Raw genomic sequence first — 24,245 nt, 5'->3', positions numbered from 1 at the left:
CGCTATATGATGAATCTTGCTGATTTCACTGTGCCTGACAAAATACCCTGTGATCTTGGCTTCAGAAGTTCAAAAATTTCTTTGTAGGCACTAATTTTAGACCTCATTGGTTCACTCTGTGGATCTGATTTTTGTATACTAAGTTATCCTTAAGTGGCTGTAACCCTTCAGAAGGTATGTATGGACATCCTTATCATTCTTACTGTGTTTAATAACAGCTTATTACTGCATTTTTGGTTTAGGTGGGGTTTTTTTTTAGGCTCAGTGGCACTCAAGTCCTGGCCTTGGGCAGTAAACTGGTGATGTTTCTAGGCCCAGAAGGGCAGCAGACTTGAACTCTAAGCAATTAAAATCACTATTATTTTATTGAATCAGGCACCTTATAGTTCAAGAGCTCATTTTGAATGCTGTTACTCTGTGCTTATCAATGCCTACCTTCCTACAGAAGGAATTCCAAGTGGTTATGGAGAGAGTACAGCTGTTGTAACATGTGCCACACCAAGTGGTGTTTGCCAGTGCTCTGCTTCTCCCTCAGCCAAGGGCTGGGTAAAGCAAAGTCTGACAGCATTCCCTTTTCTTGGGCATGTCCTGTGTGGCAGCTTAGGGACAGGGAGCACAACTCCATGCACAGCTCCTTTAAAAAATGTTTTATTTCATTAACTTAGCCTGTTGTGGCTAAACAATGCATTTCTGTATTCAAACAATATTTTAAAGACAAAACACATGAAAATTGAACCCTTTCTTAATGGATAAAGGAAGATCCAGTCACTGTTTTGCCCCATTTGACATTGTATCTTTTCTGAATGCCCAACGCTTTCTGGTCTGCCTGCAAACACTGCTTTACCACTGCCACTGCAGTAGAAACAGTACACCTTGACCCATCAATAAAGAATAATTTGGCTTTTTAAATTAAACTCCTGTTTAAATTCCAGAAGCCTTCTTTGAGTGCAACTTCTGCTCATTTATCTTTTTTGGGAAAACCAAAGCAGCACTATGATCCTTCAAACATCACTGTCTAGACAGACAGTGAAGCAGCTACTGCCCAGCCAGGAGAGGGCTCCCATAGTTTTAAATTACTTTAGCAAGTGTTCTGTGGCAGCTGAACAGTCCCTTGGCTTTGAGAAAAAAAATCTTCCCTGGAGGGTTCTCTTCGGTTTTTGCAAAAGCTAAATTTGGTCTATAACACTCATTTATATTCCATTGTGCAATATAAATGAAAATTTATAGTGGAACCAGGCAAAAATTTGAAGATGAAAATTTGAAAACTTGAAGGACTTGAAATTATTGCAAAAGTGAGGTATAAAAAGAAGTGTAACACCACATTCTTGCACCCATTCAGCCCTCATCTTAGGGAATTGGGCACTGACCAGACTGCTCTGGTTTTTTATCATTAGAAAATCCTAACAATTGCACCATCGCAGAGAGAGGTTATTCAGACACTGTACTGGATGTACTGGCTGTGTTCTCTGGAGTAGGAAGGATGGCTTCTTTTAAGTCCTGCAGTAGCTCAATCTTGTGATCCAGTCTTTTTCTGTTTTCCAGAAGTTTCTGGATTTTTTCTTCTGTTCCTATTATGAAAAAGGGATATAAAGCTTTCATTATTAAGGAATAAAAACATTTTAATATTATACATAAGTATTACTAATATAAAATACATATTCATTAACTCTGCAGAGCTACCACTGCTTGGTTTAACCTACAATAAGACCTTTGGCTTTCTGCACCAATGCTTGTAACCTACGGCCCTGCACAGCTGGTGTCTTCACAAAGAGCTGAACTCTGTCTGCTGAGAGCCTGGATGCTGTGTCAGAGAAAGCACAGAGCAGGAGTCACATACTCTGCCATCCATCTATAACAGAGCTAGTTTTGAGATTAAAACATCTCAACATATGTAAAAATTACTAGTTTAGCTACTAAACCCCTGTGTTAACTGGCATATGAGCTGTAAAGGTTCTGTTTTCAGAGTCCATTTGTGTGAGAATTCCCCCAACAATGATGTATTTTAAATCTTTAAAGACACCATCTCTAAATTACACTCCTAAAGAAAATTTACAAGCTGGATGGATTTTAACCAACAACAAAATTAAACCTAAGAACAGATGCTTTGGACAACTGCATTCAACTACTTCGACTCTCAAAAGTACAATTCAATAGCATTTATTCTTCTGCTTCTGGCAAAATCATTATTGACAGTATCCTGATGGGATTAACCAAGTTGTTTACCTTATTTGCAAAGCCCTGCTTGACTGCATTTCTGCTTCCCTCTCCCTAATGTTAAAGGTTATTGAAATGAGTGAGAGCTCAGTAAGGAACCCTGCCAGTAATCAGAAGCATTACCACAACCTTACAGTGTTAATTGCAAGTTTTAATTGAAGCACCTGCTTTGTTCAGTTAACAGAACACACAGAGGTCTTGGTGACCTCTGAGCAGCAAGGCTTGTCTATAACAACAAATTACTTCCTCAGTGTGTGACAATGTTGAGGGTTCAGATTCTTGTAAGAAGAAGACATTTTGTACAAACTGCACGTATCTTTCCTCTTTTGGGGAAGAAGATGTAGAAGGATGTCTCCGAAGTTCCAGTGAGTAGAGTGGAGAAATCCTCTCCAGATGTTTACCCTATGCCACTCAGAATAAGAGAGCCTTAACTGATTTAGAAAGAAAAAAAAATTTAAAAAAAGGAAAGCACTGCTTCTTCCCCTGTAGTGAGAAAGCACAGCACCTGCTGCCTGTGGGTGGATGCGGAAGGTGACGGGCATGGACACATTTTTAAATACATTACCCAAAGCTGTGTGTGGGTGTTGAACATGGGCAGCCAGAGCACTGTTGGTGCCTGCTGCCCATGGGAAAATCTGGTAGCATTCACTGAAGAGGGGCCTGGTGCCACAGCCTAGCTCTGACTGAAGAGAAGGAGATGCCCCTTCCCTCTGCACTCAGGTGACACATACTTGATGAAGTTGGACATGCACAAGTGGAACCAAGGGAAAAAGCCCTCTTAGAGAGCATCAGGATTAGAATTAATTATCAGAAATTAACAAAGCAGCTCAGTTGGTTAGAACATAGTGCTGGTAATGCCATGGTTATGGGTTCAATCCCCATATGGGCCACTTACTTCAGAGTTAGACTCAGTGATCCTTGCAGGTCCCTTCCAACTCAGAACTCTCATCCTGTTGATTCAGCATTTGGGACAGCTACAGACGGAACACGCACAGCTCAGACACACAGCTAAGTTTCTCTTGGGCCAAAAGGATGTGGCAGAAATAAAAGTAGCCCAGATAAAGATGTCAATGATAGGAATGACTGGCCTACAGAAATGCTTCCACAGGAAGGCAGGTAACAGATTGGGAACCTTCCACCTCATAGAGGAAATGAGCTGAAGGGAAAGAAAATGTATTTCTGTAATCAGGAATGGCCTGAGGGATGTGGACCTGGAATGACTGCCCCAAGTGCTATGGGGCTCTCACTGAAGGAACTGCACAACAGTTTTAAAATTAAGTATCATGGCCTTTGTCCCACAACCTTTATCTGAATTGCAGAATTTGCTGCTGCAAACCTCCTGAAAACAAATGTTGTCAAGGAGCTCAAAAGCTTCTGGCCAGACTGTTGACCAGCACAGAGAGGGAATCTGATGGAAGCATCCTGCCCAAGCAGGGTGCATGACAGAACTGAAAGCAAAACTAAAATAAGTAAATTTCCCTTGGAGGAGAGGAAAAGAACCTCCACCCTAGAAATCTGAAACTGCTGCTGAGTTGACAGCATATCCTCTGTGGAAGGTTTTGAATGCAGTTGAGTTTGCAGTAAAGCTGCACGCTGCAAAAGGAGTGTGGATCCCTGTATAAAGAAAGGGATTTTAAAAAGCTCTTTCGCCTGCTACAGTTGTGTAGCTGCTGTGCTGGCATGTAAGGCTTTAGAACAGGTTTTGCATGATGATTCAAGAAGTGACAAAAAGATTGAATTTAAACCATGGCATATGACCCAAAATCATCAGCTTGAGACACAGTATTTATACCAGTCTTATTTTATGTAGTCCTTGACTTATGTCACCACAGAGACTTGCTACATAGATCTTATAAGATGTTATGACAACACGAACAATAAACAAAAAAAAGAAGGAAAAAAAAAGCAGCTGGTGATTTGCTTCCCCCTCTACAGTTTCACTTGTAATTAACACGGTTTTCATTTTTTCTCACTGCTTCATTTTAAGAGGTCCTCTTGGATCAGTTTTGGAACCAACCTCATTATTATTGACCTTGAAATTAAATGGTCTCAGAAAAGAAGATTGTGTGGCACAGGAAGAATTGAGCTGCTTGAGTTGTGGGGATTTAGAGAGGGGACAACTAGTACCCATGAGAATCACATGGTTGTGTGCAGGGAGGTGCTAATATAAAGAGATTTTCCTGTAAGTTGAGAAGGGGATGAAATAATTGATACAGCACTGAAAGAAACAAGTGTGACCCAAGGTTGTGTCACATGAGGATTTTTGAGCAGACATGTTTTAATGTCCTCAGATGGAACCTTGTGTTAGACAACTGCAACACTGGACACTCCAACTGCTGAAGAAGGAATTTAAATACAAGAACAGGAGACTGAATGGAGGAGCCTGGCTTTTTCAGTCAAGTGAAGGGGAAACACCAAACATTTATTTTCACATACCAAACTTCAACATTGACTAATTAAAACCCTTTTCAACAGAATAAATTAAAGCAAACGTCAGAACAACTGTTTGAGAGGGAAATGGGAAGCATGAGACTTGCCTGCCTGAAAAACAGCTTCAGCCTTGTTGCTTCAAACAGCTGAGAATCCAAGCCCCGCAGTTTCCTTCCACACAGGTGCTCCTAAGTAACTGTTCCTGTCTTTGCATTTCACTCTGAGCATTGTCATCTTGTTTTTCAAAGCACAACTGCCCCCTCCCAGTTCAGGTGAGTTCTGCTGGCCTTTGGCTGCTGTGTTTCAGTGGAAAGTATTTCTCTGACCAGCACTTGTCAGCCAGCAGCAGAGCTGTAGCACTGGCAAACTGCTGAAGGGAGGTTGTGGAGAAGGAACCCAAATAAGCTGCAGGAGAGGGGAATCCCCCTGGGGTGGAGATCCTTGGGCATTTTAAAGCTGTGGAACTGTAAGTTGCTCCCTCCTTCAGGTCAGCCAGACCTATCTGATATACTGTATTTCTAAGGATTCAGCTAGCCATGGCTTCAACTGTTTATATAAAACTGAGAAAAAAATTTCCTTGGAATTTTCATTTTAAATGATTGCTCTATCAAAATTCTCATTAGAATAAATTCAATGCCAAACCCCAGACCAACTGCTCCTCTGACAGCTTTTCTGCACCTACCTGAATAAATATTTGTCAGTATATTTTCAAACAGTCCACAATCAAACAGTGCCATCACTGTCTCTTCATACTCTGGGAAAAGAGATAATTTGATGTAACACTACTGAGTAAAGGTTTACAGAGCCCTACATTAGAAGTACCACGAAACAGTAATTATTTTCCATCATACTGACTGCTGGAGGTTTTAAGATGTCTTCCTTCTCATATAATCTATATTGAGAAAAAAGGATCAAGTTGTCAATTCTTTCTTTTTAGTTTCATATAGAAAATAATTTCCTTTTTGGGTTTGCACCACATGAACAGTGCATTTAAAGAAGAGCAATATAATTAAGTAATATTTCACTTCAGTGTGCCAGGACTGTGTGATGGCAGAGCTGACTGTACCAACTCCTCCTGACAGATCACGTGTGGGACTGAGCTATCCCTGTTTGCTGTTAAGAAACATCCAAGAATTACACCTCAATTTCATACCTGAGGCTTCTGCTGAAGCAAAATACAAAACACTTGCAGAATTCAACTGACACACAAGCTGCTCATGAAGGAAGACTTTCCAGATGGGACATTTCACTTTCCATGCACGTGCTTTTGCATACAATAGTCTTCTTTACGCAAAAGTATTACTCCTAACTTTGCAAAACTGGGAGGACAATTGGAGAGGAAAGCTCAAAATTTTCTTTAACTGTGTTATGGACAAAGCAACATCAGATTGGACTTCTTTAAAAACAAAGTACCCCATACAAGGTCATAAACGCATAAAAACCCCAAACAGACTATCAGCTGACAGTACACTTGTAACAAACCATCCAAAGCCTTAATATGTACATACTTAAGAATTTTCACTCAGAAGAGATTGCTGATATTAATAGACAGCTGGTACCTCTGTGAAGCTGCAAGAGCAACACAGACTTATGACCTAAATAAAACCTGGTTCTCTTCAGGACCTCTCTGTTCCCCAGTCCCTGGGAGGACAGGCTGGACTGAACCTTCCTATGCTTATGCCAACATGTAAAAGTGGCTTCTAAAATTCAAGTCAGAAGGTCTCACTAGAGATGCTGAGTTGGCAGCTCTTACATAATTTTGAGAAGGAAGTTTCTTAGAACTTTCATTGTAAGTGGTCATTCAAAAGGGGAGGTCATTCTCAACCTCCTGCACAGTTGCAGAAATAAGGACTGAGTTATTTAGCACCATGGTATTCTCAGGAAGGTGGCCCAGGGCCAAGTGCCTGGGATTCAGATCTGCACCTCTGCTCTGACAGCAGAGTCCCTGCCATGGGTGCCCACGAAACATACCTGTTTCTGAAGTGTTGTCATCCATCAGTTTTTCCTGAGCCAGGTGAAGTGTGTCCAGCATTTCTTCAAATATGTCATCCAGAAGCCCAGCTTGTTTGCACTTCCTAACAAAGTCTATTCGAACTGTTAAAACACAAAAGCATTCTCATACAGAAGTGATCTGTAAAGTGGGCTTTGCTCCCTCTCTTCAGAAACTAAAATTTAAGCCAAAGCCCTTCCACCAGTAACAAATAGTTTTGCAGATCTCGGGCTCCTCCAGCCACTCACACAGCCCTTTTCAGTAGGACTGCACAAGTAGCCAGGCAAACGTAAGCATTGTGCTGGGTGTAAAATTCCCTAAGCTCTAGATTTGGCTTCATTCATCACAAACAAACAGCTCCAGAACTCTAAATGTTCCATTCCTAAAGCTCATGATACCCCCTAGTGATTTGTCTTGCTCGCTGTTTCACCAATCCTTAGGATCACACCATGGACAGAACAGGCTAAAGCACAGAAAACAGTGAAATAAATGAATCAATATTAGATTTGGTAAAAATTGAGGCTACTTTTACTCCACGTGATCTAGGCAACTAAAGTTTTTTATTACAGCCCATTTTATATACCTACTTTGTCAGATTTGGATTGATAGAGAAATAACCATTTTTTCTTTATGCCAGAGCAGCAGGTCAGCAACAAGTTATAGTAAGATCAATGCAATGGGCTGTTCAAAAGCTAAGAGCCATTGGATGGCTCACAAAAGTCTGACAGTCGCTGTTAAAAACAATGTTACATTTTACTGGAGACATCTGTGAGGAAAGAAATGCCATCTCACTTACTTCCTGTTCTTTACAGTGGTAATGAAATTCAGAAAATACCACTAGGCAGCCACTTGCAATACCATGCCCGTACATTAAGCATATCCACAGCGAGGTGAATAATCACCATTAGCACATTCCAAACTTCCAAGTGCTAGGAGAACCCCAACAAGCAACTGCAGCAGAAGCTTCAGGGTAACATGAAAACTGAAGCACTGAAGGATAGGTCCTGTGAGCCATCTCACTGTTGTAACACCGTTATGTACGCAGTGAAAGCCTATTTCGTGTTAAGCACCCCGTGTACACCCAGGCTTCCAAAGGCAAGATGTACTACCCCCTCTGGGCACCTCCCCTGTTAACATCTTCCAGGGTTTCAATTTTAGATTTAACCGTTCTGATACCGAGGAGCAGCATCAAGCAGAGGCATCCCTGTCTGCAGGAGACAGAGCTGAATGCAGCAGCCAGCCAGAGTGGGGCATTCCCACCTAAATCACCAGCTCACATCACACAGCAAGTCTCACTCAGCCAAACCACAGGCATTTGTTTGCTGCACAGTTATTAAAGCATTCTGCAAATCAGACTTCTGCTGCCATGCCAGAGTACAGAGCCACTTGTCTCAGAAGAATCATAAAGATATATTTACAGCACAGAATTTGCTACCAGCCATCTCCAAGCTCTGCACTTCAACATAACAGATCACAGTACCTCCTAGGTGCTCCATAAAGTTGTTACCAAATGTCCAAAATGTCAGGATAAGGCTCCTTAACACTGAAGTTAAAGAGAGCACCCTTTCTTCAGGCCCTAGGTCCTGTAGGGAATACTCCTAACCTTACATGGACACCATGGTTCTACGTTAGAAGTGTTGCTTATATATACACTCCCTACATATATATTACAATTTATCCATTACCATAAATCCCACCACAGGCTCCCAGAGAATAAGCCCTTTGTTCCATCTGCATTCTTGAGCCACGTATTTTCTTGTCTAGCCACTATCCTTGCTGGAGGAGCAGTGTTTGTATGACCTGTTTCTCTGCTAAAAGTTCCACAGGCACAGTAAAAACTGAATTAACTCTTCTGTTACCAAAGTGAGTCTCACCTTTATGCCTGTTGTTTTTCCTTTTTAGTATTTGTAAATGGTTTTCTTCTGCTGTCTCTTCTGTACTCTGTAAGAAAATCAAAGCAATGTATTTTTCCATCATGCTGACGTTTACTGCTGTTCTCGTTACCCTACTTCTGTCTTCGCAGAAAGACAAAAAGCAGTCCACATTTCTGTGAACACAGTCAGCTTCTCTGAATGGCTAACAATATTCCTCTGCAGACATTCTTTTTTGAAAATGGAAGCAAAAACTGCTTCAAAGCAAGAAATGCTTTAAGAAAAGCCAAACACCTGGGACACCACCCTCCTTAAGCATTGCAATTGCAAATAGCAGAGAAGTTAACAAATACCTACTGGGAACTCCCAAAGCTCTTTCTGAACATTGTCAGAATACTTTGATAAGCAAGTCCTTTGCTGTAACAGGTGTGGGTCCCCTGTTTTAGTACTACAGAAATTCAGAATTACCATTTCTTCTGTGATGGTGGGAGATGTCAATGTACGTCTTCTTTTCTTATTAGCTGCATCTAGGAATTAATAAATAACAAAGTAACAAATGTGACAACCTCAGACTGACCATCACACATCATTTAAATTCCTTCTTTCCCAAAACGCTACAGAAGTGAGGCACTTTGGGTGGCAAGGCAGAAGTATATTTCAGCTTCCCCAAAAACCTGACATTCCAGCAGAATTCACACTGTTTCCATTAAGGAAAATTGCAAGCATGAACCAACCATTAGGAAAAAGTGCAAATCATTATAGCATTAGGATATCATTAACCTTTTCAACTCAGCAGATTTTTAATTGTGGCAGAGTGAACTTATTCCTCCTGGCAGCAGCACTACCTCTAGGTGTTAAAAAACTGTTTGACTTATTTTCAAAACAATTTTTACATAAGTTAATAACACCCTCAAAACTCAAACTATATAAAGAATTACTTAGGTCTCTCAAAGACATACAAATGGCATTAGGGTTTTCATCAATATAAGGACCCTTCCAGAAAACCTCCAAAAGTAATTTGACTTTTCAGTTTAATATTTATGCTACAAAGTGTTTGTAGTGATGTGGCATGAGATCTCTGAAAAATTATCTCGGCATTCACTGTTTCCTTTCCATCAGCATGCACCAGACTCTTGCCAACATCATAACTGGCAGCTTTTGGAAACAGTTACAGTACCACAAGCAGAAAAGGATAGCTCTGGCAAGGAAGACTTGGCAGGAGCATAGAAAGGCAGAGAACAGTGCAACCACCCAACAAAACCTGAATGTTTAGTGTACAGTTATACTTCCCCTTCCCTGCTTAATTCCAGAACCTCTGGGCAGCACTTAGGGAGGCCTTTCCTGTTAGAAATCATCCTATCAAGAGGAGTAAGGAGCCACTGTTGTATACAGAGGCTGCAGAAACAAATTTGGGCTTTGGGCACTGGCACTGTACATTTGCATTTTTCATGCAATGAAAGGAAATTGGTCTCACTTCATCCAAAACAAACCTGTAAAGCCAAATTTGGGGCAGAGTGGGAGATACTGCTGTAGGTACAAAGTGTTCCTTGCTGTTCAGCATTGTATTTTTGACACATGATGGGATTTTCTGAGCTCTCCCTGGTATCTGCTGTAAGGATGCCTTATACAAGAGGAGCATAGTCTGAAGAGCAGCCCAACTTCTCCTGCCCTGCACAGCGCTGGCTGCTCTCTGGCATTTGTCAGCCTCTACTCTGTCCACATCCAACTCTTCCAGTTAAACAGAGGTTGGAGCCCGTTTTCAAGTCCAAGCTGCTCTCACATCCTTGCTGCACAGAGCTGCAAGGAGAGTTCTTGGCCCATAAGGTACCTTATCCCTTTCCAATCACACAGCAGAGACCTGACATTCCAGCACAAGAATATTGTATGAACCAAGAATAAGGGGATCTTCCCTGACCCCATTTTCTCCAAACTATGAAGCAGGAGACACTGGGCCTGGGGAACCAAGAACTGAACTCTCCCACTGGCTCCCCACTTCCCAGGGTACAGCTATCCTCAGGAGGTGAGAGAAGCACATTCAGGAGGCAGGGTAGACACTGCCAGCAGAATCCATTTAACCCCCATAGACAGAAGGTCTCTAAATCAAGTGCCTCTGGAAGAACTCCTCTAGGAGAAAACTCTCTTCTCAGGGAACATTGCATATGCAGCATTTGAAGACACAAATCCCATCCAGTATATAAAGGGGACTACAAGAAAGCCAGAAAATGACTTTGCACCAGAGCATGTAGTGACAGGACAAAGGGATATGGCTTCAGACTGAAAGACACCAGGCTTGGGTTAGATACAAAGAAATTCTTTACTGTGAGGGTGACACTCTAGAACAGTTTATCCAGAGAAGTTATGGATGTCCTGTCTCTAGAAATGTTCAAGGCCAGGCTGCATGAGGCTTTGAGAACCTGGTCTAGTGGAAGGTGTGCCTGCCAAGGCAAGGAGGCTGGAACTAGATAATCTTCAAGTTCCTTCCAACCCAAATCATTCTGTTATTCAACCTTGTAAGACTTAAGTGTTCCAGATGAACAAGGTGGTCTAGAAGGTTGGACCTAATGCCTGAATATTATCTGGTACTGGAAACAAAGCAGTCCTGGGTCTGTCCAATACTTGGACAGGAGATCACCTGAGACCCTGGGCAGCCCCAACAGATACTGACAACCATTACACCACAGAAATCAAAACAATTTTGAAAACGGAAGAAAGGCCAGGATTCAGAACTATGGATAAGTAAAAAGCAAAGCTACTAAGTAAACTAAGAAGATGCATTTGGTTAGTGAACCACAGCAATATCAGACACTAAACAGACTTATATCAGGCTAAAAAGTGAGACATAGGAGTTAGAAATTAATTTAGGGTAGAAATTAATTTCGGAGTTAGGATAGCTGTTTTAGACATGTATGTTGCTTAAACCGCTTAACTTGAAACTTGCTGTGCTTGTAAAGGCCTTCGAAGATGGACAAAGGAATGCAGGGATTCTGATAAGAAGAGCTCATTACCCCAAACAGGGTGGAAGGAATTCGAGGCCTGCTGGAGATAAGAGAGGCTCCTCAGACCCTGCAGAAAGCTTCAGAGAGATCCCGCATGTGCCCAGAGCTGAATAAATATGAACCTACTTTACAACTTTCACCAGCTGTGGAGTCTTTCCGAAGAGCCCCAGCCCTCATGAATAAAAGCTTAAATAATAATCACCTAACCCATCTCTTAAGTGTCATCAGGGTGGAGCAAGACTCTGTCAAGAAGACTGGCTAAAATTTGCTAGACTTCAGTGGGAGCACACCACTGTCAGCACAAGTACTAACAGTTCCATTGAGTTCAAACTGAAGGCCAGTCTAGGAGCCACTTCACTGTGAGCAGAGTTCTATTCACTGGACTAACAAGGTCCAGCTTTGGTTGGGATTTCCAAACACCTCTGAATCAGGAAGGGCCAGGACTGCCAAATGAAGCTGTAGTTCTGTAGCACAGGAAGCAATCCTTAAGCAGGGGTTGTACAACCCTTTTGTTACACTTAAAAAGCTCTTTGGGATCCTTCAGAATGAAAGGCCCTATTTTAAAAACTACTGCAGTGAATATAGAAGATGCAAATGTGAATGCCTGCATAACCACAGATAAAATCCCAAGGTGACCTCTCCTGCAACTGCCTTTTCCTTGCTAATCTAGTAAAAACTTGTGTGTGGCTCTCCTGTCTCAGAGGGATTTTACAAGCTGCTTGGGTCTACTTGCCCAAAGAAGAGTAAGAATGCTTCCATTAAGGACTGGGTCCATTGTGGTTTAAGTCAGTTTTCAAGGAGATTTGGGGAGGATTAAATTTTAACTTTTCCCACTTCACAAAACCTTGATTTTTGTGCATACACGTGGATCTTAACCAAACCACTATTGAAAGATTAGAAATCCCCCACTCAATATGAAAGTGGTGATATTTATCTTGTTCTTATGAATTACTGACTGTAGGATGCAAACTTCTAAAACAAATGAAATCAATGAAGTCATTAAAGAAACTCACCATAGTGATTGGTCCTATTCCCTGGGTCATGTTTTGGGCAGAACACTCTAAAATTTAAGTTCAATTTCAAGAAAAAGAGAAGAAGTATTAATAAATATGCAAACAGAGTTATGTTGACCAATTTTAAAAGATATTTTCCCCTCTTTCCACCGAGCATAAACTGAAAGACAGTAAAAAAAAAAAATCTGGATTTTTGTTCAGCATTACCCACCTCAAAAACCATCTGCTTTAAAGTCTTGTGCATGCACAACCTTGTATCTGTACTTCCAGAGCCACACTGGACTCTCAGCACTGAAGCTCTGAATAATCAGCTCCATCAGCCCACCCTGTCTGGGCCTGCCCACTGTTCAGGCCCTGAGTCAGGCACATTTCATGTGCGTGGCAATCACTGTGTCAGAGACACTGAAATGAGATTAACACTCCCAAGGTGAAACGCCACAGTCCTGACACTGCTCCATCACAGCGGCTCTGCCCCCTGGCCCTGCCCCTCGCAGGCCAGGAGCCTCCTCAGACACATTGCCCAGTGTCACCTTCCATTCCTCAGCCCTGCAGGACGCTGGCAGCGCCACATGGCACCACCACGCACAGCACCAGGCACTTACCCTCCTGGAGATCCCTGTGCCCCTCCCTCCGCTGCTCATGGAATGGCCCCCAAATCCTGACTATGTGGGACAACCCTGTGCAAGATCCAGTAGCTTAAAGTTGCTCAGTCCATTTGTTGCTTAAAGACTTCAGTTATAAGTGAAATGGGAATCTTTTCAGTGGTTCTAGGAGAGCAACGTGAATTCCTTGGAACAGGCAAAATTAAACAAATTTATCTGAAAATATTCCTTATCTTTTGGATACAATAATGTGCAGAGAACATGAACCAACTTTTACAATATGCCCTTCTTACAGAAAGATCCCAAGTCACTTTTTAAGCAAAAATGCCTTGTCAGGAGCACGGCTTAGTTTATCTCTTCCTTACAAATTTACTTGCCAAGTAAATCAAGTCTGCTTCAATTTTTAAAGGGAACTGCATTTACTAGGCCATTTTCTAATTATTGTCATTCTTTTAACAAAAACAGAAGCACTGCCCTTAGAAATGCAGACTGTTGGCTTGATGAGGAACTTCTTTTGCATTAAATGCATCTTGAAGCACAACAAATCAGATTCAGGTATGCCTAATAATACAATCAGAAAGCTGGAGACACCTTATTTACATCCCTGAATTTCTAATACTGCTCTTTGGAGAATATTTTTTAGTCTTCCCCTCCCTTTACTTACAGCCTTTCATAGCTAAAAAAAGAAAACCCATCCTAAGGATAAGAACATCTTACAAAGTACAGATAATATATTTTACTTCTCAGGCCACTTATTTGGAAGCACTTCTCTACTATCATTTTTGCAAGAGAGTAGTGCAAATTGCACTTATTTCTCCACCTCTACTCTTATTGGCCACTTCCACAGCACCCTATGCTTTCTCTTTTTATTCTGCTCCATTTGTTTTGATGATCACTACCCATTGATGGCAACTCAGAATTTAAAGCCACCAGCTCTGCCTCTCTCAAAGGAATTATATTTTTTCAGTATGTTATACTTCACCATGAAAATGTGCAGGGGCTGTCAATCCACATTCACTGTTTTTCAAGTCTACTCTCCAATAATTTCAGCTAGCTACAATTTTTGTGCTTTATTTATGCCACTGCTACTGTGCTAAAGTCTTTAGGTTCAAATCCTTGAAAGCTTTCCTAGTATCCTTCTCTAATCTAGTCCTTTCCCAGCTCTTCATTATAGGTTGCTATAGCCTACTTTCCTAGGCTATCAGTGTCACACAGAGACTTAAACCAAAGCATTTTTAAGGGTCCCTCTTCCAAACCTCCAAGGTCACCAGCTCAAAAATGCCACCAAACGAAACTATATATGCTAGCACTTTTTTATCAGTTTGTATCTGGACTGCCATCAGTCCCACTCGTTTTTCAATACCTTGAGTTCAGTGTTCTTGAGCCCGAGTTACCCTTTTTAAAGCTATAAGATGAAAGCCATTTATACTGGGATCATAGAAAGTTTCCACATTCCCAGCTACACTCTTTCATGAGCTTTGCAGATACACAAAGATTTTACAGCTTTCATCCTCCCTGCACAGCTGGGCTTGCAGCCTTGCACAGATGCATTCATTTTAGACAGAGAGCGCTGTGAACCCTCCAGGAGTGCCACAAAAGGACCCATCTTCCACTGCTACTAAGGACTGCACTAGTCCACTCCTTTTTGAAACAGTAGTGATTAGATGATCCCCAAATTAATCTAAGTCTAATGTGACCTGTGACTTCTCCGGTCTTGCACAGAAATGAGTATCGGGGCTTTTATGCACCTCAGATGTCAGCATTTCAAAAGGTCCCCAAAGCCCCAATTTTTCAACCCCTCCATCTGCATCCTCCAAACAATTTGCTTCATTTGTCAATGGCAATGCAGGTTGCTCAAGGGCAGTGGACACCAGGACTAGCATGATCAGGACAGAAAATTTACTTAGAATCCATTCAATCATGTTATTGCTAGCAACATACTTGACATACAAGGCCTTTAGTGGGAATCAAAGTTCTTTGCTAGCATGAGGAGGCAAAATTACCCGAATTTGACTAATATGAGCAGACCTAGAAGGGTTATAACCTGCTCTGTGCTGAGACGACATTTATTGGAGCTTCTGAACCAACAAAAAATTTAGAATCTGAGTGACATTAATAAAAGTCTTGGTTCTTGAAGATTGGCTAGAGAGTCAGTAAAAGACTGACTTTCTCACTTTTTGCCTTGTTATCTTTCAGTGATGTTACAGGCTCAAGCACTAAACAGATTCCCTCCCACTGCAGTAACGTTTTCCTGTGAAATGAAAACATTTCTCCCACAGTTTGCAAACAGAGCACCAAGCATCACTGTAGGGGAGGGGAACTTATTTCCTTCCCTAAAAACCCTTTAAACCACACCCAAAGAAGTCCCTCTTGCTGACACCCCCAGAGGCTGGCAGTAACAGTCAGAGGACACTCTGTGAGGTACCTGTAGACGCCATTGACCTCGTCGGTCTCCACGGCTGCATCGTCGCAGAGCGCGCAGAAGAAGTGGTAGCTCCTGCGGCACGCGCGCTCCTCGCAGCCCACCGTGGCCCCCTTCTTGCGGCAGAAGTTGCACACCTACAACAGGAGGGGGTTCACCAGGTAAATGTCACAGGCAGCTACTCCAAATCCTGCCAGACAGGGCAAATGCTATTCTCTGTGGGAAAATCCAGTATTCCATTGCAAGTCACCTCTGTGTAATTCATCAGGCAAATTCACTCCTGCAAACACCGACCCTGGTAATTATTTCAGCCACCTTTTCACTATCTTACTTCTATTTCATACTGATAAATTTGTAAAATGAGGCAAAGAGCCATGTGAGGGCACTAAGCAACTTTCCCAAGTTATTTCAACATTAATTGGTGTTAATGTTTATATTTATGTTTTCTAGGCTAACTTCATAATGAAAAGAGTCCTACCCAGGACATAGCAGAGGAGGGCAGCTGAAGACAAAGGCAATTATAAAAACCCCTAATTTAAATAATCATATTTCTGCTAAACTCAGAAGGTGTCCCCTTTACAATTGTGGATTGCATTCTTTTGTTTCAGGCGCTGGCTTAGTTCTTTACCAAAGTCTCAGGAAATTTTGACTAACGACACAAAGGCCAGAAAAAATCCCACCTGCATTTTAAAACAGAATGAACTAAATTTCACCAAACCAAATGTTAAATCAATTACTCCAACACTAAACCTGTAATTTCCCTAATCTTATTAGATCAGAAGTACCAGCTGCTTGAATTTTTATTTTTTTTTAAAGCACAGAACAGGCCAGACAACCTTCAATAATATGAGATGGGACTAACTGCAGATTCAGAAACATCTCCTTACCAGCCGCTTTCCTCTCCTGAGCTCCTTTAACACTGATGACACATCAAACCTTATTTCTAGATTTTCTGGGTTATGATCTTCAGATTCCACAAATCCTGAGGAAAATAACTAAAGACAAAAAAGACAGTTTTAAGAAATAAGAATGACTCGGTCACCAGTGCTGAAAAGAGACATGGAATACATCTTTTCTTCTTTCATTTGTCCTACCTAAGAAGGCTGATTTTTCTCTGTGCTAACAAGATGTTTCAGCTACACTGAACAATGAGCAAAGCTTAAACATTTCTGCCATCAAAAGAAGTTCCTCCTTCCACATAGGAGATTTCACATAACCTGACGGCAAACTAAGAAAAGATAATAAGGTGAGAAAGTTAACTTATCAAAAACATGAACAAAGAAAATGTGAAATTCCAGGGTGCCCAGAGTAGGGATGAGAAGATCTTCAGGCAAAGGACCTCCACACCTTGGACATTTTATTATGTGCTCAGTTGTTCAGACCTACAGCTGGATGCAACATTTCTCTGTAATAAGATTTCCATACAGCCCAATGCTGACCGACAACAGCCGACTGCAGGAAAAAAACAGAAACACTGTACACATCCTGGAAGAAACTCACTAAAAATGCACACATGCACACTCAGGCCACTTTAATTTCCACAGAACTGCTGAGCCATGACAATGCGTGAGGAAGGGGAAGTTCTCGGTAAATATTTCCTAAGCATTACATGTAGCTAATTCTGAACAAAAGGGAGCCACACTTTCATCAATTAGCAGGCACAGTCTGTCTGCTCAGAAAGTGATAGCTGACTGCAAAAAAACCCAAACAGCGCAAACAAATCCAAGGCAGAGAAGTGAGCAAAGGTGCTGGGAGGAGAAAGAAAGGAGAAATAAGAAAAAACAGAGAAAGAGAGAAAGAGAGAGAAAAGTTTTAACATTGGAAAAACATTAAAGTTATAATAAAACCTGTTTCAAATAAAACATTCAAGCGCCGTAAAACAATGCTGCTGTGAAACATTCTGATAAAAAACAACTAACCAAAAAAGACATCAGAAAAATACAGATGTAGACATAACTATTGTGAGAATAATAAGGCTGGGACAGTGAGAGCCTGAAAGCTGCTCTAGCAGCATCTCCTGCACTAAATGACCCTCAGCTATATTCTCCCTCTGCTGAAGGGAGAATACAGCAGCTGTAATTGATTCTACACTCCAACACCCAGCTCTACCAACATTCCAGAATAAAGGGCAGGCAAGAAAAGTAGAAGGATTGCACACACTTAAGAGCTTCACAGATATTTTTATATAATCAACTTCAGATATTTTTATTCCTTATTTTAAATAAGGGACACACTGGAAAGGTTTTTAACCATCAAGTGCTATGGATATTTTCCTGCAAAGGTTTGAGTATACAACTTTCTGTGTCCTGAGAATCCTCATCCAAGAGGATGAGTCTCAATAGTGTCTCAAGAAGACCTGTTTCTGTTGCTAGACTGTATGTGGTCTTTGTGGTGTTTTCATGTGTGTCTGGGACCACTGCTCAGCAACAGACACACATGAAAACACCACAAATCAACAACTCCAGCTGTGCAGACACATCCTCTCCCACTCCAAAATCCCTGCCAAGCCCTGTTGCTTTTAACAGCTTTTCAATCAATTATAAACTTGCTGATTTGAGTAACCAGCCTTTCAATCCAGACATCATTGCAACACCAAAAACAGATAAGCAGTGGAAACTTCCCCTTATCCCTTCTCCACTTCTCTTCGGTACTGACCAGCTAAAGGCACTCACCAGACAATCCTGATGAGCTGCAATATTTCTCTCTGTGGCGATATACATCACAGAGCCAGCCTCCCCTTCTGAACAAAATGCACATGTTGTTCTCACCATCTTCGCCATTATCCAGAAAGCACGTAGAGCAGGAAAACTGGGACAAAACACAAAGCAATTGACAACTTCCACAGGCCAAGCAGGACAGAGGAAAGCAGAGCCTGCCAACACCTGCCCTCTAACTGCTTCTTCACCTACATCCCCTGACCCTTGGTGCTTTGCTCCCCCAGTAATGACTACCAGTAGAACAGGCACTTGGCACAGCAGTGGGATGGAAACCAGATCCCAGGAGCTCCAGCAATTAGTGCAGGAGAAAGAGTGGTTTATCTCCTCTTGGAAAGTCACTAACAAGTCATAAGGGGTAATACGACAGTTTTCAAGCTTGCTTGAAATATCTGCTCCAAAAACAGACCCAAGAGCGGCCTGGCAAGTCATGCTCTAAGGTGTGGAACTCCCTCTGTTTGGAGGAGGGCAATCACTTATAGTGTTTTCTTAACCCACTGCTGCTACGTGTGGGTCTGCGAGTCAACAAAGGACAGAAAAACAGGTGACCCCAAGCTTCACTAGTGCTTCCAGGAGTTCACTGAAAACAAGAAACGCTAATTTCTTTCTGTAAGAAGGATATAGCAAAGTAGTGTGGAGTGGTCTGCAAGTAAATTGGGGCACAATAAAAAAAACATAAATGAGAGATTCAGACATTCTCTCTCAACCAGGCAAAATGCTAACATGGTGACAGAATTTTCCCTGAGCCCTGGGAATTGCCCCAGGGACACCTGTTATCTTCTCCTGGCCATATCCGCTCAAGTCTTAATTGTTCTTCTTCACATAGTCTTTCTCCAGCAGATGCAAAATTCTGAGGCCAGCTATTTACTTCACAAAAGAAGTAAAAGTGTTTCTGGACAAGCCTTCACACACATCCCCCACCAGCAGGTTAGAGCATCAGCCGCAACATTTGTAGCAGAAATTTTACTTTGTGTTTTTTGTACAAGTCCACCAGAGAAATCTTCAACAACTTCCCACTCCTACAAGGTGTGATACTCCAAACTATCCTCTTCTGGAGACGTCACCTCTGACAGCACAAACTCCTGTATGATAAGGGGGAAGAAAAATCTGTGTTTACTTTCAAGAAATAGGAAGATCTGAAGTTAAATTATTCTTGTGAGAGAGAGGTAGTAAGGCCCAAGTATAAAACAGGCAGCATATCTCATAGCCCAACAAATCCTGCAACCTTTTTTTGGGTTTCAACAGATTAACTGTTTTTGTTAGTTCCCATTCCCCTTGCATAAAACAGACTGGGGTAGCCCCAGGTGAAAGCATCAACAGAGTAGAAGATTTTTTATGTTTTTTTCCCCTCTGGCTTACACTACTGACAATTTACTTATAGTCACAAGTCACTTAGCCTTTGCACACAGCTGGAATGTTTCTCCCTCTGTCCTCCTATGTCTTGTAAGCAAGGCAGGGTAGAAACTGATTTCCAATACTGATCTATACACTGACCATCATATCAGTTTCAGAACCTGAGCAATAAATAAATACAACAGAAACAAACAGAAACACAAAGACATATTAGAACTAGAATAGAAAAGAAAGAAACTCAAAAGAAGAATGAGCTAGAGTTTGAATGGCCTAGAATATGGGGAAAGCTCTCTGCAGCAAACCAATATCTGGAATCAATGCAGACACATAGGCCCTGCTCAGGCCCAGAGGTCCTGCTCTAGGAATTTTTTAAGGAAAGGGCTAATGTGGAGTCTGCAGTCCCTGGTGTTCTGACAGGCTCCAGAGAAATCCTGGTGCTTATGGAGGACAGAAGACATTTAATCATGGTCAACCTTGGGGACACTCCAGCACCTTTCTAGGAATCCTGAAGCAGTGGAAGTCCAGCTCTTGGCCATTCCTCTGTGCAGAAGCAGCCAGCCTGCACCTACGGCCCTATTTAGCCCTGTATCCTGTTCCCCTGTGGTGGGTCAGCCCTGGCTGGATGCCAGGAACTCCCCTGAGCCACTCAACCACTCCTCTCCACAGCTGGATGGGGAGAGAAAAATATAACAAAGGGTTCATGGGTTAAGGAGGGGGAGAGATCCCTCACCAAATACCATCACAGGCAAAGCAGACTCAGCTTGGGGATCATGAGCTGAATTTATTACTAACAAAATCAGAGCAGGATAATGAGAAGTATAATGAATTTTAAAACCACCTTGCCCTCACCCCTCCCTGTTGCAGTGTGATTTCATGGTTTACCCCGGAATCCCAGGTTTCTCCCCTGAAGATTTCCTCCCAGGTGTGTCAATCACTCCTCCTTTCCCCACCCTGACCCCTGCTGAACACTGTCACTCCTGGAATTCCAAAAGGGCGTTGGGTGATTGAGCAGATTCAAAAGATGCCCTCTATCCCCGGGGGACACTGGGCCATCCAGGTGTCCTTTGTCCCTTGAGACCTCATCTCCCCTACCTGGTTGGTGGGATCCCTATCCCTTCGCTCCTCCCCCGGGTAAAACGGAGAGCAACCACGCAGTCCGAGAGTTCTGCTGGAGCAGTTGCTGGATTCAGAGCCTGCAGGCCAGAATAAAAGCTCTGGATTAAAACTCTCCATCAGAACTGACTCCTTTCCTTCACTATCGCCTTAAAAACCTCTCCGACAGCAGGAAACCTGAGGGAGCGGACCCTCTGCGAGAGGAAGCTCCATCCCGATGCCACTGGAGCTCCAGCATGCCTGGACTTGTCTCTACAGCTGCAACAGAAGTGTCTCTGGGTGAAACACCACAGTTGCTGCTATTTGGTTCAGCTGCATGGGCCAAACAAGCCAGGGCACTTCCCGTCCTCAATATTGGTAATACCAATACCTCCCTTCTTTCCAAACTCTACCTCCTTCCCCCAGGAGGCACAGGGAGATGGAGATTGGGGGTTATGGTCAGTCCATCACTCATTGTTCCTACCACACTCAAGTAGTCCTTCCCCTGCTCCAGTGTGGGGTCCCTCCCAATAGAGACAGTCCTCCACAAACTTCTCTGTGAGTCCATCCCATGAACAACAGTTCTCCATGAACTGCTCCAACTTAGATCACTCTCCCATGGAGTGAAGTCCTTCAGGCACAGCCTACTCGAGGGTGGGCTCCCTCTCCGTGGGTCTGCAAGTCCCTGCCAGAACCCTGCTCCAGCGTGGGCCTCCCACGGGGTCACAGCCTCCTCTCAGGCACCCACCTCCTCCACAGGCTGTGGGTGGATCTCTGAATCCCACGGACCTCCCTGGGCTGCAGGGGCACATCCTGCATCACCATGGTCTGCACCAGGGGCTGCAGGGGAATCCCAGCTCTGGCACCTGGAGCACCTCCTGACCCTCCTTCTCCACTGACCTCGGTGTCTGCAGAGTTGCTCCTCTCACATATTCCCGCTCCACTCCTCTCTGCCCAATAACTTTTTTCCTTTCCTTCTTAAATATGTTACCACAGAGGCCTTACTATCATTCCTGCTGGGCTCGGCTTTGGCCAGCAGAGGGTCAGTCCTGGAGCTGGCTGGCATTGGCTCTGCTGGACACAGGGAAAGCTTCCAGCAGCTTCTCACTGAAGCCACCCCTGTAGTCCCCCCACCACCCAAACCTGGCCGTGCAAACCGGACATACCCCCACAGGAGCCTGTGCTTTTCCTGAGCTTCCGCTACAGAGTACTACCAGGAAGAGGATAAGGAGCTAAAAGGGGCTGGCTGGCTGCTGCTATGCAAGAAGGGAGTGGCTAAGGGCAGGTTTCCAGTTTCACAGTTTAGTTACATTTCATCAGAACAATACCTTGCTTTTGCAGGCTTAAGCCTGCTACTCAGGGATTCCATTTGAAACACTTGGATCTGTCTGAAAAGGCACGAAATCCTTGCTCCATTCTTTCAGTAACACTCATGACAGCATTGCTGTGTTACTATTTCTCCCGCTGTCTCTGTAAAGTCGAGAAATCTGAAACTATTTAGTTCTTCTTTATACAGAAGCTGGTCTGCAGTTGTTCTCACGTCTGTCATTTCTCCATCCCTTCTCTACAGTCTACTGGCTATACTCAAAGAGGAGCCTACCACCTCCAAAAGGATGGGTTACCATTTACACTACAAAGTCCTAACATCACTCTGTATTTTCCTTCTCTCCTTAATAATTCTGACTATTTCAATCACATTTTAGCCTGCTTCTGAGTGCAGAACTGACAATTCCAGAGAACTACTGTTGGAACCATAAAGCAGTGAAAAAAACATGAAGCTTAACAAGCAACGGGGCCCACGGTGATCAGAGCAGACAAAACTGGGTGGAGGGCTGGTGTATTGTGCTGCCACGGGTCTGGAGAGGAATGTGAGGCAGCTTGGGAGCCGTGTGGCCTTGTTCTTTCCTTTGCTTAACAGGAAATATTTTGCCCCAACTGCACCTCCGGGGTATTCTGTGCAATGTGACTACAAACAATGGAAGGTACAAAAGTACCCTGATTTGTACCTAACTGGAGGGGGAGAATTCAAGACAGAAATCATAGGGACAGATCCACAGGTTTGTCCTCTTGGCCCTCCCAGAAGGGAGGCCTTTCAGTGAGAGTCACATACTTGTCACAGAATCAATTAGGTTGGGAAAGACCTCTGAGCTCATCGAGTCCAAACAATGACCCAATACCACCCTGTCAACCAGACCAGCATTACAGTTCCCCAGATCCCTTTCTTAAGTGGCATCAGATTAAGTAGGTAGTGCATCAGTGTCATGGTTGTTTCTCTGCCACATCCATCATCTTGCACTTATCAATGCTGGATTTTCACCTGCTGTTTAACAGTCAATCCCCTGCTTTCCTGAAGTCCTTTGCTTCCACTGTCACCACCACAGGGAATCCAGGGGGCCTAATTCAGCTGTAAGGTTTGGGGGCCCTTCTGCTGCCCTCTGCTCATGACAGGTCAAATGACGCTGCAAAACGGAGGCAGAGCAACAGCTGAGAGAGAAGTCACACCTGGCTGCTCCTCCTGTACCCGCGCCATTTCCTAGAAGGAGGGCTGCTGGTTTTGGTTCTTTATTTTTCCACAACAGTGACTAAAGGGAAGGAAACCAGAAACGAAACAGAAAGTAGAAAGGAAAAACAGCGCTGGCAAGAGTGCAGGGCTTGTGTCACTTTCAAATTCAGCAATCCTGCTGAAACATTACCAGTTTGTCTAAGTATTTGCTCTCCAGACCCAGTTCTGAAAGCATTCTTGTATGTAAATATCCATCTTTTACACAGGAGGAGGCTAAGGCACAGAACCTCTTAGTATATCCACAGGAAGTAAGGAAAAGAACCCAAGTCCCCTGAATTCCAGCGCGCTATTGAAACCCACTGCCCCAGCTCCTGCTCTGCTCTTCCTTTCAGCGCAGTGCAGGGTTGGATCTATGGAATTAGGAAGAAAGAAAGCACACACCTGTCAGCCCACACTCTCTGTGTCCCTCATTTGCGCTTTGTGGGGAAAGAAGCACGGCTGGAAATTTCACAGCTAAACACGACCGACACTCAGTTCCCCATTCTCCTCCCTACGTTATTACATAACAAACACATCCAGATTTTGCAAAGAAGAACGAACAAACAAAGCTGTCTTTCTGATCACCCCTCACTTGAGAGCATCTCGGTCCAGCCCCGCCGCGGGCAGGGCACCTTTCGCTAGACTGGGCTGCTCAGAGCTCCATCCATCCCGTCCCTGAACACCGCCAGGGACCGGACACCCACAGCTTTTCTGGGAGCCGGTGCCGGTGCCGGTGCCTCACCGCTCTGGGGCCCCGCTGCCCCCTCACGCCCCCCCACGCCCACCCGGGCCCCGGCAGGGTCCACCCACGGGCACTGCGGGGGTGCGGGACCGGCGCAGAGGAGGCTCTGCGCTCCCCCCGCCCGCGGTGGCACTTACCGCCCGCTCGCGGTGCGGCGCGGCGCGAGCCGTCACTCCCGCCGCCCCCTCCCCCGCCCTCAACTCTCCCGCGCGGAAGCGAGCGCGCCCGGCCGGGGCACGGAGCATGCGCGGTGGCTCCGGCCGT

General features: G+C 43.7%; 2 protein-coding genes across 3 annotated transcripts in view; both read right to left on the bottom strand.

Annotated features, from left to right (window-relative positions):
* Positions 1-632: 632 nt before the first annotated feature.
* PHF11 (PHD finger protein 11) lies at positions 633-24,245 on the bottom strand. 2 transcript variants are annotated; one of them, XM_041716175.2, is made up of 10 exons: positions 19,220-19,334; positions 18,211-18,346; positions 16,426-16,533; positions 15,542-15,675; positions 12,515-12,561; positions 8,974-9,032; positions 8,509-8,575; positions 6,616-6,738; positions 5,327-5,398; positions 633-1,568 (listed from the first exon to the last, which is right to left on the bottom strand). In XM_041716175.2, the coding sequence occupies exons 2-10, from the start codon at positions 18,316-18,318 to the stop codon at positions 1,429-1,431; spliced, it is 858 nt and encodes a 285-aa protein (XP_041572109.1). In that variant the 5' UTR covers positions 18,319-18,346; positions 19,220-19,334; the 3' UTR covers positions 633-1,428. The 2 variants fall into 2 exon arrangements, with proteins under 2 accessions (XP_041572109.1, XP_072785320.1); XM_072929219.1 differs by lacking the exons at positions 18,211-18,346; positions 19,220-19,334 and adding an exon at positions 24,119-24,245.
* The window catches only part of SETDB2 (SET domain bifurcated histone lysine methyltransferase 2), a 28,192-nt gene continuing 23,160 nt past the window's right edge, over positions 19,214-24,245 (bottom strand). Inside the window, exons 16-17 of the mRNA XM_072929145.1 lie at positions 20,698-20,798; positions 19,214-19,334 (exon numbers count right to left, since the gene is read on the bottom strand). The gene's annotated coding sequence lies outside the window, so the exon portion shown is untranslated. The remainder of the gene's footprint in view (positions 19,335-20,697; positions 20,799-24,245) is intronic.

The sequence above is a fragment of the Taeniopygia guttata genome, chromosome 1, assembly GCF_048771995.1.
Source record: "Taeniopygia guttata chromosome 1, bTaeGut7.mat, whole genome shotgun sequence".
Taxonomy (NCBI): Eukaryota; Metazoa; Chordata; class Aves; order Passeriformes; family Estrildidae; genus Taeniopygia; species Taeniopygia guttata.
This window is presented reverse-complemented; position numbering and strand designations above follow the sequence as displayed.

What these genes read in the sequence shown, in the direction of transcription:
- PHF11 (XM_072929219.1), bottom strand. Translation starts at nt 24,226, where the DNA reads ATGCTCCGTGCCCCGGCCGGGCGCGCTCGCTTCCGCGCGGGAGAGTTG. An exon ending in GAATAGGACCAATCACTATG is followed by an intron (nt 9,033 to 12,514) that starts GTGAGTTTCTTT and finishes ATTAATTCCTAG; the next exon opens with ATGCAGCTAATAAGAAAAGA. An exon ending in CCACCATCACAGAAGAAATG is followed by an intron (nt 8,576 to 8,973) that starts GTAATTCTGAAT and finishes ATTTTCTTACAG; the next exon opens with AGTACAGAAGAGACAGCAGA.